At 36.2% G+C, this 12,299-nt stretch overlaps 2 protein-coding genes across 6 annotated transcripts in view; both read left to right on the forward strand.

Annotated features, from left to right (window-relative positions):
• LOC111098430 (mucin-2-like) overlaps positions 1-12,299 on the forward strand; it is a 54,474-nt gene that overhangs the window by 579 nt on the left and 41,596 nt on the right. For 3 of the 5 annotated variants that reach the window (XM_038556260.1, XM_038556259.1, XM_038556261.1), the window contains exons 2-3: positions 671-738; positions 10,966-11,039. The gene's annotated coding sequence lies outside the window, so the exon portion shown is untranslated. Of the gene's footprint in view, positions 1-634; positions 739-10,965; positions 11,040-12,299 lie in introns of all 5 variants that reach the window. The other 2 variants (XM_038556262.1, XM_038556263.1) reach the window with 1 other exon arrangement.
• On the forward strand, positions 706-5,892 carry LOC608868 (formin-like protein 20). Its single transcript, XM_038555085.1, has 2 exons — positions 706-738; positions 5,053-5,892. The coding sequence occupies exons 1-2, from the start codon at positions 706-708 to the stop codon at positions 5,890-5,892; spliced, it is 873 nt and encodes a 290-aa protein (XP_038411013.1).

Raw genomic sequence — 12,299 nt, forward strand, 5'->3', positions numbered from 1 at the left:
ATTGTAAATTTAAGACCTATTGAGAGTAAAATACTTAGACACCTCTCTTTTCTCTTCCCTGATCTTTGATGTATCATATATGAATTTTTAGAATTAGAAACTGCTCATCATAGACTAAAATAACTTGGATTATTGTTAAAACTAGGATATATATTATGTGATAATTTTTCTTTAAACTACATCCAACCGGGTGGTTCTTTTCCTTTCCTTATTTTTGAGATGCCCCAAGAAATTAAATTAAAAACATATGATCTAGTTAAAACATCAATACCTCAAACATAAGCCTGCAGAAATCTATAAAATAATGCAACCACTATGTAATAATACCAAGATGTTCAAATACAAAAAGGTACCATTTCAAAGTGGTTACTTCTGAAAGCAAAAACTTTAGTCATCAAAGCTTCCATTGAGTAAAACACTTTAAGAACAACCTTTTGACATTACCTCCAGTGTTCATTTACAAGTCAAAAGTGAAAACTAATTCCACCATTTTATAGTTAAATGTTATAAGCCTACCAATATTGCTCCAAAATAACACTAGGCAAATTTCTTAAAATGCTACAGTACTACTCCTGTACTAGGTCATAAACAGAGTTGGAATACATTCCAAATAATATTTTTTTTTTCTTTAAAGGAATGCTGATCAGCCATTCATTGTGCTTACTTTCAGGGGTAATAGTAAGAATGAAACCACTATGCCTGATCATGGGCCTTTTGGCTCTTGCAACATGTTTCTTGGTAAGTCTCATCAATCATGTTTTCACATTTTTTCTCACAAATTTTAATTCAGATTTCTTTTTACATGTTTTAATGTTACCCTTTCTTATATATTAGTAGCATCAATCATTGATGAAACACAGTTCTAGTGCTTTAAAGTCTAATTTAATTTAAATAGGCACACATGGCTTAGAGCTACCATACTGGACATTTTTATTAATATTTATTTATTATTTATTTACAGAGAAAGAGAATGAGTGGGGGAAAGGGCAAAGGGAGAGGGAGAGGGAGAAAGAGAATCTCAAGCAGATTTAATGCTGAGCAGGGTTCCATCTCATAACCCTGAGATCATGACCTGAGTCAAAATCAAGAGTTGGACACTTAACCGACTGAGGCACTGGACAATTTAGATCCATGATATCAGACTGCATTATACAGACATGTATAGATGTGGGTCCTCATATATTAATAATTTCACAAGTAGACAAGTTTACTTCAAATTTTTGATCCAATATACTTAAAGACACTATATGAATATCCTTGAATATGTTTTTTAATTTCACTAGGACTTTTTCCTTATCTATAAAGTGAGATACTCAAAATAAAGTTTTTCTCCACATAGGGTTCATGTATCACCTACATCAAAGTAGCCCAACTCACTTATTCAAATATAGTACTCTGGGCCTCAACCCAGAATGAATAAGGGTGTCTTAGAGGAGGGAATATGCATTTTGCCATGGACTCAGGAGTTACGGACATTTATATTAACACCTATAATGTATAAAGGATTGAGTTAAGCAACACAAAAGCTCCTAAATATTCAAAGTTGCAAGAGATTTTAAAAAGCCACAGGTTTAAAAAAAAAAAAAATCCCCAGGTTTCTGGGCTTTTTTTAAGCATTAGAATGATAATTTCAAAATAACTATGGAATTAATCTCTTCTCAAACTGAAATTAATCTACCCCTGTTATTTCTACCAAGGAATTGTAAAATCTATTAAAAATCAAAAATCAAATGGAAGGGAAAAAACATTTTTTCAGAAGACTACAACTCCTACAAAACAGGCAATGTAAATTTATATCATTCTGAAACATGAAACAGTGCTTCTTCTCCCATCTACTCTCAGAAACTTGAATAAAAGCAGGTAATTAAATAGATCATTCAGGCAGTCTGAGCTTGACCACATTACTTCTACATGCATTATAAATGTGACATAATTTTTGATAAACCAATTAAATATATTTAAAAGGTTATGTCTTACTGATGCAATCTTAAAGCTGATTTTCAATATATGTCTCAGTATATAAAAGAAACACTTTATTTTAAAGGATCAGGCTTTGATTATCTAAACAATGTTTGGGGTTTTTTGAAAAATAAACCTTAGAGTTCCAATAATATAAGAAATTTAGCATAAGCAGTTTATTTTTATTATATAAAAACTTTTTAATAAAATTTAAGGTTCATTTTTTTAAAACTCTCTTAGCAAACAGGATTCAAGGAAATTTCCTTAATCAGATAAAAGTTATCCTCAAAAGGATGAGGTTGTCTTTGGGGCTCAGCTCTAGTATCAGTCTGTTCTTTCCTGATCTAACAGACCTGCTGATCTTCTCCTTGCCCCATTCTGAAAGGGAGAAGAAAGGGAGCCACACAGGTCATCAAGATGTCTCCTCACTCCCACAGCATAAGCAGTTTAAATAGAAATAGGCTTTTCACCAACTTAATTGTATGAGATTCACGATGATTAATAACTACTGAAATATAGAAAAACACAAGGGTAGAATAGAATATCATTTGTATACGAGAGGGTAAGTAGAACATTGAGTCTTCATTCTGTTATAGGTAATTTTCCAAATGCTTTGTAGACATTAACCCACTTAATCCTCAAAACAAATCTAATAAAGTAACTATTATTAATCTTATTAAAATATAAATAAATTTAGGTTCAAGGTATCTATGTCTTAGCTGGATTGTTCATAAACCAAGTAATACAGGAAATTAGCTGCAAATACATAGCTTTGCTATAAAGGAAAGTGGTGAAAAGAGAGTGATAGCAACACAGGAATTCCCGGTTGAAAGTGGAATCTTTTTTAAAAAGTAAATTGAACATAAATGATGATTGTTTTCTAAAGAAAACAAGCCAGTTAAAAGCCAAATATTGAAGTGCAAGGGGAAAGGGAAAAGTGACAGAGCTCTGAGGGAATAGTTCTAAAAGAAAAGGAAATATGTAGATTTTTAATGACTTTGGTGTGTGGCCAGTAAAGTAGTGAAGTTTGTTTCTAACTGCTTGCATTGTTTTGGAGTAGGAGGAAAGTTATACTGGTGGGGTGGCTGAGGGCTCAGCAGCAGGTAGAGAACCTTTTTTTTTTTTCTTTTTAGAGGCAGAGAACTCTAATAAAATTGGCATAAATGTGGAAAATTATAGGCCTCTGCAGAATAAGGGTTAGTCAACCTTAAGACACTTGAAAAGATTGCAGGGCAGTGCTAAGGGACCATAAGTTTGTGATGGTATATCTGCCGCCATTGTTCAAAAACCTGGAATTAGGAATCGGGGAGACAGATGATTTAGAAAATGTTTAAGGTTTAGGTTTTGCAAGGGCAAAGTGCCAAATGAACAAATAAAAGATGGGGGACAGCAAGAAAGAAACGCAGACATGTGTCCTGAATAAACCCTCAGCAGAGCAGGACTTGTGCTTTCATACCCTACAGCACTGGCTTAGTTTACCCCCATTCTTCTCCCTGTTCTACCTTATTTCAGCTTCCTTACAAAGTCTGTCTTCCCAATTACATGATCCTTAGTCTTTCCTCTATCCAAAAATAATCACTCTAAATTTCTAATGTATTTGTTTCCTTCACTATTTTCCAACTATTTTCATTTCTAAAATCCACTTTTCAAAAATTGTAACCACTATACTAGGTGTTAACATAACAAATAGTAGCATATAACATTTATTGAGCACAATATCTGAGCTAACCAGTACCCTAAGCACTTTATAGGTAGTGTTTTACAATAAATCTGACTCGAATCTGAGACACCTGACCCACCTGAAATCTCAGACAACCTCAAAATTGTCTCAAACTTTCAGGCAGCAGGGGTGGGGTACTGCATCTTTGGAATTTTCTTCATTAAAAACCAGGGGTAGGGGGGATTCTTATTATAAACTATAAAAAGGTTTCAAAACTTTACAAAGTCACTGAAACAAAATTAAAATTATACTTAATCTTAACACCCAGAAATAAACATGACTACCATTTCTTTAAAAAAAAAAAAAAAGGTAGGTACTTATATGAACATCATTTTTCAGATGAAGAAAGTCTCAAAAAGGATTCCACATCACACAGTCTCTAAATAGCAGAGGCATTAAGCTCTAGGGGATATCATTCTGCTTCTGTTTGGGCCATTTTGTACTGCCTTGTACTGTAGCTACTTAGTCTATAGACTCACAAGAAGCATTTTTGCATGCCCACAGCTCCTACTTTGGTGTACGGCACAAAATAGATGCTCAATAACATGTTTCACAGTTTTTGTGCTCAAAGCCTGAAACAATCCTGAACTCTTGAATAAGATATAAGAGATAGTTTCCCCATTTGGAATTAATTCCAATGACAGGCTCTACCAAAAGCACAGAATAGGATTTTACCTACAATTTTTTTTCCCATCAATACTATCTCGGCTTTCATTTGAGAGCCTAAGCATTTAGAGGGTGAAAGAGAAACTCTTACTTTTACACAGTCTAAAATTCTGTATTGAAGAACTTAGATACATATATAATAGTTTTCTATTGCTATATAACAAATTACCACAAACTAGTAGCTTTAAAAAATTCATTTATTATCTCACAGTTTCTTTGGTCAGACTCTGGCCTTGGCTTGGTTGGATTCTCTGTTCAGGGTCCCAAAGGGCTAAAAAGGTACTGTCAGAACTATATTCTTTCCTGCAGCTTAGGGTTTTCTTTTCAAATTTGCATGGCTGTTGGCAGAATTCAGCCCCTTGTTTAAAGGACTGGGGTCTCCACTTTCTAAATGCGGGCTGTAAGCATGGGGCCACTCCTAGCTCCAGCTACTCAACTACCATTTACTTCCATGTAGTCTTCTCCACGTTTCTTTGCTTTAAAGCTAATAGAAGAGCACATGCTGCAGCTTCAAATCTCTCTGACATCTGTGTCTGACCTGTAGAACCTATTTCAAAAAAACTCACCCAGTGTGGTCATGCCAGTATATGCCAGTAGGGAGCGGAAATCCTGGGAGCAGCCTTAGCATTCTGCCTGCCACAGACAGTAGACATTCGCTTGACGTTGAAATACCCGATTAAAAACTGTTCACTTCTGTTTTCCCACAGCCCACTGAGAGTCACAGTGGTCCCAGGAGACGATATCCTTCTAGGCCACTGCCGCCTCCTCCTCCTTTTGGTCTAGGATTTGTTCCACCCCCTCCTCCACCTTATGGCCCTGGAAGAATTCCACCCCCTCCTCCACCTTATGGCCCTGGAAGAATTCCACCCCCTCCTTTACCTTATGGCCCTGGAAGAATTCCACCCCCTCCTCCACCTTATGGCCCTGGAAGAATTCCACCCCCTCCTCCACCTTATGGCACGGGAAGAATTCCACCCCCTCCTTTACCTTATGGCCCTGGAAGAATTCCACCCCCTCCTCCACCTTATGGCCCCGGAAGAATTCCACCTCCTCCTCCACCTTATGGCCCAGGTTATTCATATCTACCTTTCCAACCAAGGCCTTATCTGCCTGGATCTCCATTCATCCCACATATTCCCTTTATTCCTGTACCCCAAATACAAACTACAACAGGCTCCACTACAACCACAATAGATGCCACTACCACCCAAACAGACTCCACCATCCCCACAACCACTGCTTCGACTGCCCAAAAGACAACCACTGCTTCGACTGCCCAGAAGACAACCACTGCTTCAACTGCCCAGAAGACAACCACTGCTTCAACTGCCCAGAAGACAACCACTGCTTCAACTGCCCAGAAGACAACCACTGCTTCAACTGCCCAGAAGACAACCATCGCTTCGACTGCCCAGAAGACAACCATCGCTTCGACTGCCCAGAAGACAACCATCGCTTCGACTGCCCAGAAGACAACCATCACTTCGACTGCCCAAAAGACAAGTCAGCAGAACTTTTTAGATAAAATTATTTCATTTTTTGGATGAAAATGAGATATTCCATAAGCTCTGAGATTTGGGGATGAATAATTTTAAAAAGAAACTACAAAACAATCCACACAAATATGACAACAAAGTGAAAATAAAAAGTTGGGCCATAATATGAAACCACCAGTGTTATCATGAGTGCCAACAGTTTATCCCCCCGTTTTCCACCCCAGTGAAAATTAGTGCTGCCAGAAGCCTGGCCTTATAACATGAAGTGAAGCACATAATTAGGGAAAAATACAGCAAGATATCTAGACTTATACTTAGGGTGATAGAACTGGAAAATAGGCCCCCTTGACCACAATCCACCATACAACTACCAAACACAAAATAATATGTTAATAGATATTTAAATTAAATAATCTTAGGTCTCCCCACAGCATTCCCCTGAAATATTCCTAAGTACCACCTGATCATTAATTATAAAAAAGCTTTCATATTAATCCACTCAATTCCAGAATAGAAATGTCTCTCTAGTAAATCAAAAAAATTTAAATTAAATATGGGGCACAAGTCTTGGAATTTGACATGAAAACTCATTTTCCAAGCTAAGGAAGAGATAGATGATGATTTCAGACATTAATAATAAAAGGCTGATGGCTGAGACTCCAAAAAGCTTCCTTTGCTTCCAACCATTAAGGTTTTAATCAAAAGTAAAGAACAAGGGGTAGTGGAAAAGGAGGTGGGCAGGGGGTTGAGGTAACTGGGGAGGGGGGCACTTGGTGGGATAAGCACCGAGTGTTATATGTTGGCAAATTGAACTTGAAGAAAAAGAAAGAAAGAAGAAAAGAAAGAAAAGAAAGAAAAGAAAGAAGAAAGATTTTAAAAAGTATTTTGGAAATGGCCTTATTATATCCTGAGAGCTGTATCTTTCATACATTTTTGACTGTTAAAGTATAAAACTCCATTTTCCATCCAGGCCACAACTACTCACATGGTCACCAGACACATGAATCAAAATTTCTCAAAGATATCTAATGTAAGCATAAATTTGTTTATATGTGTTTAATGTTATCTTTAATCCCATAGATAGTTGTTGAGAATCTACTATGATACAGAATATGTTTCAGTAGTTGAGGAATTAGCAATAAGGAAGGCAGTCAAAGTCACTACCTTCATGGAGCTTCCACTGTAGTATGACCAAAAAAAAAAGTTAACACACATATATGTAAGAAGAGAGAAGTGCTCTGAAAAATAAAGAGAAAGGTAAAGAGAGATTTGTCTTATAACAAATAAAACGTTGAGATAATAAGAAAGAACCTCTCTGATAAAGCAGTATTTAAACAAAGGCTTGAAGAGTGTTAAGAAGTAAAGTTTTCAGAGATCTAAAAAAAAGAGTATTGAAGGGAGAAAGGATCCACCATAGAAAGGTCTGAAATAGCAGTGAATGCTTTTTGCAAGAGCACCAGGAGAATGTCAATGTGACTCACACTTAGTGAGAAAGGAGGAGAGTTGAAGTGAAAAAATACCAAGAAGGCAGAGACAGACTACATCATAAATGACCTAGGATTTAAATTTTATTCTAAATGTATCTGAGGTCATTAGAGCTTTAAATAAAAGAATAACATTATCTAATTAACATTTTCAAAACTTTATCCCTCTGGCTGCTCTATGAGTACCACACCATAGAGCGAACAAGAATAGAGGCTATTTAAAGAATCCTGGAATCAAAGGTGGGGGCTTGACTAGAGTGGAATCAAGTTTGATTAAATCGAGAAGAGAAGAAGCGGGCAGATATAGAAACAGGTTAATGGTCAGACATAGAAACAGCTTAAAAATATTCAAAGTACTTAATCTGGACCTGGGTTTTAAAGGAAAAGTAATAATCTAGAAATAATTATATTCTGGGCCCAAGCAAGCATGTGAATAATGGTGTCATTTAGTGAGAGAGGTAAGAGTGGAGAAGACTCAACACGGTAAAGGCTTGGAATATCATACTTCTGCACTGAATATGTTAAATTTGACATCTTTAAATTCTGTATGATTTTATATTACTGGAATAACACTATTACCACAAATTTAGCATCTTAATACGAATGCATAATCTTACATTTCTATGAACCAGAAGTCCATGAAATAGCAGGGCTCAACTACTTTCTCTGCTTGGAGTCTCACAAGTCTGAAGTCAAGGTTATTGGCAGAGCTGCATTCCTTTTTGGAGACTCTAGAGAAGAATGTTCCAAGGTTCATTAATCTCTCCTATACATCTCTTCTGCCTCACTCTTCTCCACATCTCTGACCATACTCAGAGAAATATATATACTTTTAAGAGCTCACATGATTAGATTGAGCCTACCAAAATGTTCCAGGATAAGCTCTCTATAAAGATCTGTATCTCAATAACATCTAAAAAGTCCTTTTGCAGCAGTATCTACATTAGTATTTGATTAAATACTAATCTTTAGGGGCACATCCGTAGAAATCGACCTATAACAATTTCTAAGTAGAGATACTGAGCAGACATGATGTAGGCAAGAGCAGAATAAATGAGAGGACTGAGTTCAGGATCCCCGTATTGCCAGGGAAGAATGGCAGAAAGATAGCTGGAGAAGAGGAGCTATTCAAGGAATTTGGTTATATATAAGCTAAGTTATACCACAAAGGCTGATGCAAGTTTACAAATTGGATATAATGACAGCTCAGACTTGGCTAAGTATACTCCTACTTTGTATTATTATCAAATGTGTGAACAAGCAAATAAATCAATACACAGAAATGAAGAAAATGTGGAATAAGTGACTTTCTGGCAGTTCCCTTCTTTCTTATATAGGCATACCCAAATTTTGGAAGTCTCAACAGCCAATGTAGACTGAAATATCTACCAGATCACAGAACCCAGAACTGACTTTAAACTGTTTCTGCATGAGGAGGGGTACATGAGCACTGAAAGGGGCACTATAGTGCCTTTTAAGAAATCATTTGCTGAACCAGTTATTGAACTTATCATCTATATTTTATTTCAGTGGGCCATCAAGTCAAATCAAGGTTTCCGAGCACTGAGTATGGACATGGTCCATGAGGGTATACAAGAAAAAGATTATAAAAATGGACTATATAACCAAAGCTGGACAACAACAACAAAATCTACAAAGACATGAGGAGTGTATTCAATATACTTTATTGTTGCTTGTCTTCAATTCCCAGCAATTTATATGTAACCTTTTATGTATCAGAAGAGGAAAAAACTAAAAATTAGATTTCCAAGACACAGCTGCTATTCTGAATGTGATTGGATTCAATCCATTGGGAAACATTTACATGACATTTAGAAGACAGAAATAGGACAAAAGCCATCTTTTTGCTGGTAGGATTACTGGCAAGCAAGAGCAAAGCTGTTAGAAGTGTCTGGGTGTTGCCTCATGGGTATAAAGCAGTTGAGCTATAATGGTAGCAGCAGGTGCATCTTTGTGCTCTCTGAATCACAACTATAACCCTACAGTCTTCGGGTCAATAGACAGTGGAAGTCCCGTAACTGTCACTGCTTCAATCACTCTTTCCAATGCTTACTAAAACATAGCTATCTGTATGGACTCCCTTTCTATGTGAAAGAATGGTTTATTTTCTTGAACAGAACCTTCACCAACACAAAAGAAAGACAGGAAACAAGGAATAGGGGATACAGTCAATAGATAGCAGACCACTATCTATCTAATATTGTATTGGTAAAAGAGGATTTTAAAGAATCATTAAATAAGGACAGTAGTGAAAGGATCTGGATATGGCTGAAGACAGAAAGCAAAATTTTCTGGAGACATATAGTTTATAGTGAGTGGGATAAAGAGCATTTCTATAGGCTATTGTGAGGAAGAAGCCAGGTTTGGTTAGTTTATGATGCAAGGGAAAACCCCAAGATAGAAGAACACTTGCTCATAATAGAGACTTGACACAGTGAAAGGCTGATACAATCTCTTTAGCCCATCACCAGAAAATCATTCTCTCAGATACAAATAAAATTCCTTTATTTCAAATCTGGGACTTTAGAACCTCCTCTTTGGCCCATTTTCCTGTCTTTCTAAATTTCCCTTCCTTTCCCTCTACTGAATATCTTCTTCAATATCACTATAAATATCACAATATCGGGGATCCCTGGGTGGCGCAGCGGTTTGGCGCCTGCCTTTGGCCCAGGGCGCGATCCTGGAGACCCGGGATCGAATCCCACATCAGGCTCCCAGTGCATGGAGCCTGCTTCTCCCTCTGCCTATGTCTCTGCCTCTCTCTCTCTCTCTCTCACTGAGTGCTTATCATAAAAAAAAAAAAATATATATCACAATATCAATTTATGTCCTCCTGATTTTTCAGTGTATGATTGCCATTTGGAATTTACTTATATCCATTTTCTGCCTGGATCTTAATGTTGAAAAAATTATAGAGACATCAGTGAATATTTTTGAGTTACTAATAAATTGACTACAACACTTAATACTAACTACCAAGTATTATAAACCTTTTACATGTTTGAAATTTACTGAAAAATACATATACCAAAAGACAGATTAAAATAGATTAAGTATAAAAAGTTGACCCTTGAACAACATGAGAGTTAAGGGCACCAAGCCCCACATAGTCTAAAATCTACATATAACTTTTGACTCCCCAAAAACTTAACTACTAATATTCAACTGTTGACTAGAAACCTTACCAATAATATAAACAATTAATATATATTTTATATGTATTATATATTATATTCTTATAAAGTAAGCTAGACAAAAGAAAATGCTATTAAGGAAATAATAAGGGAAGTATAGTTACAGTACTGTACTATAAATAATTTATGTAAAAGTGTATCTGTTCAGTTCAAATCCATGTTGTTCAAGATTCAACTACGTGTGTGTGTGTGTGTGTGTGTGTGTACTGCTCTACAATACAGGTTTTATATTTTCCTTCTTGAGATGAGGCTCAAAGAGCTAAAATAACTTGGCTAAGAACAAACATCTCATTAGTGGCAAAGTCAGGATTCCAACTCAAGTAGATCCATATTCTTTACACAATGCTTACAATTTCTAACATTTCCATCTTTATCTTTTGTTATCACTAACTCCCACTGTCCACTTTCTCTGCTCCCACTCCTAGGTCAATGAAACTTCTGCAGAAGCTCAAAAACATATGCTGTCTGGATAGGCTACATAATCCTGCCATTTACTACAGTAAGTCCATTTTACCTACACTCTCTCCTCTGTATTGTAAACAGCCCAAGAGCAAAAGTATAAATCACTCATCTTTACAAACATGCAAATTAAAATCTCAAAAATTTTGTAAGTGAAAACAGAATTAAACCTCAAGCCAAAAAGATATAATAACATAAGGAAAACACCGTGTATAAAACCATTCTTGTTATCCTGAGTACACAGGACCCTTGCTAAATCTACTTACAAGGATAAAAAAATAATCTCACTTTGGTTCCTTGTTAAGTACTCCTTATTTCATTCACTGACAGTAATGCTGGATAATGTTTACTTCATAATAGTCACCTTCTGAAGGTGCCTCTCCAAATGGCTTATGTTCTACTGTGATGTCATTCAACACTGCCAATTACAAACAATATGGATGTAGCAACATAAAGATGGTCAGGTCTTTAGAATATTTCCTATCTGTCCAACTGTCCCAAGTTGCTCTTGAAGAATCATATCATTAAACAGTGGGCTTAAGAAATTCACAAATATCCAGGAAAATTCTGCACAAATATTGATCAAAGGGGCTTTTATGGAAACATTTATTCAAAAGAGTCATCTTGAGGGAATGTCAAATCTCTTAGAGAACTCTTAAAGTGAGCAGAGGAGTTTAAATGTCAATTCAGATTATAGCAGAAACTCTACGGTGTCATAGGAAAATCCACTTCCCTTTTCTTTCTGGACATACAGCTAGATTATATCTCCCAATCCTCTTTCAATGAGGTGTGACCATGTGCCTAAATTTCAGGCCATGAGATGGGAGCAGAAAGTGATCTGTCACTTCTAAATCCAGCCATAACTCTTTCCTGTATGTTCTTTTAGGATCTTTGCATTTGCATTTGTGTTTCATATCCTGAGACCTCTCCTGCAAGCTTCTAAGTTTTTATAACTCCAAACATTATCTTTCTTCCCTTAGCCTTAGGAGTACTAGCTTCTTTCTATTTCCATGGCACCTTAGTGTTCTCACTTTATCTATTCAATTACCAAGTTAATAACTTGTAATGCCTAAAGATATTTGATAATAAATTCTCTTTATTAAAAATAACTGGTGTTATCTGTATCTCTTGATGGGATCATGACTGATACTGTAACAAAGGGGCTACAACATCTACTGGGCTCTATTAGCAACAATGGTCTCAGGTTCAGACCATAATGTTCAAACTCCCACAACAAAATGTTCTTCACCAAGTAAGTGTACTTAGCATTCCCTTAGAAAGCATACAATACATGTAAAAA

This window comes from Canis lupus, chromosome 13 (assembly GCF_011100685.1).
Source record: "Canis lupus familiaris isolate Mischka breed German Shepherd chromosome 13, alternate assembly UU_Cfam_GSD_1.0, whole genome shotgun sequence".
In the NCBI taxonomy this organism is placed as follows: Eukaryota; Metazoa; Chordata; class Mammalia; order Carnivora; family Canidae; genus Canis; species Canis lupus.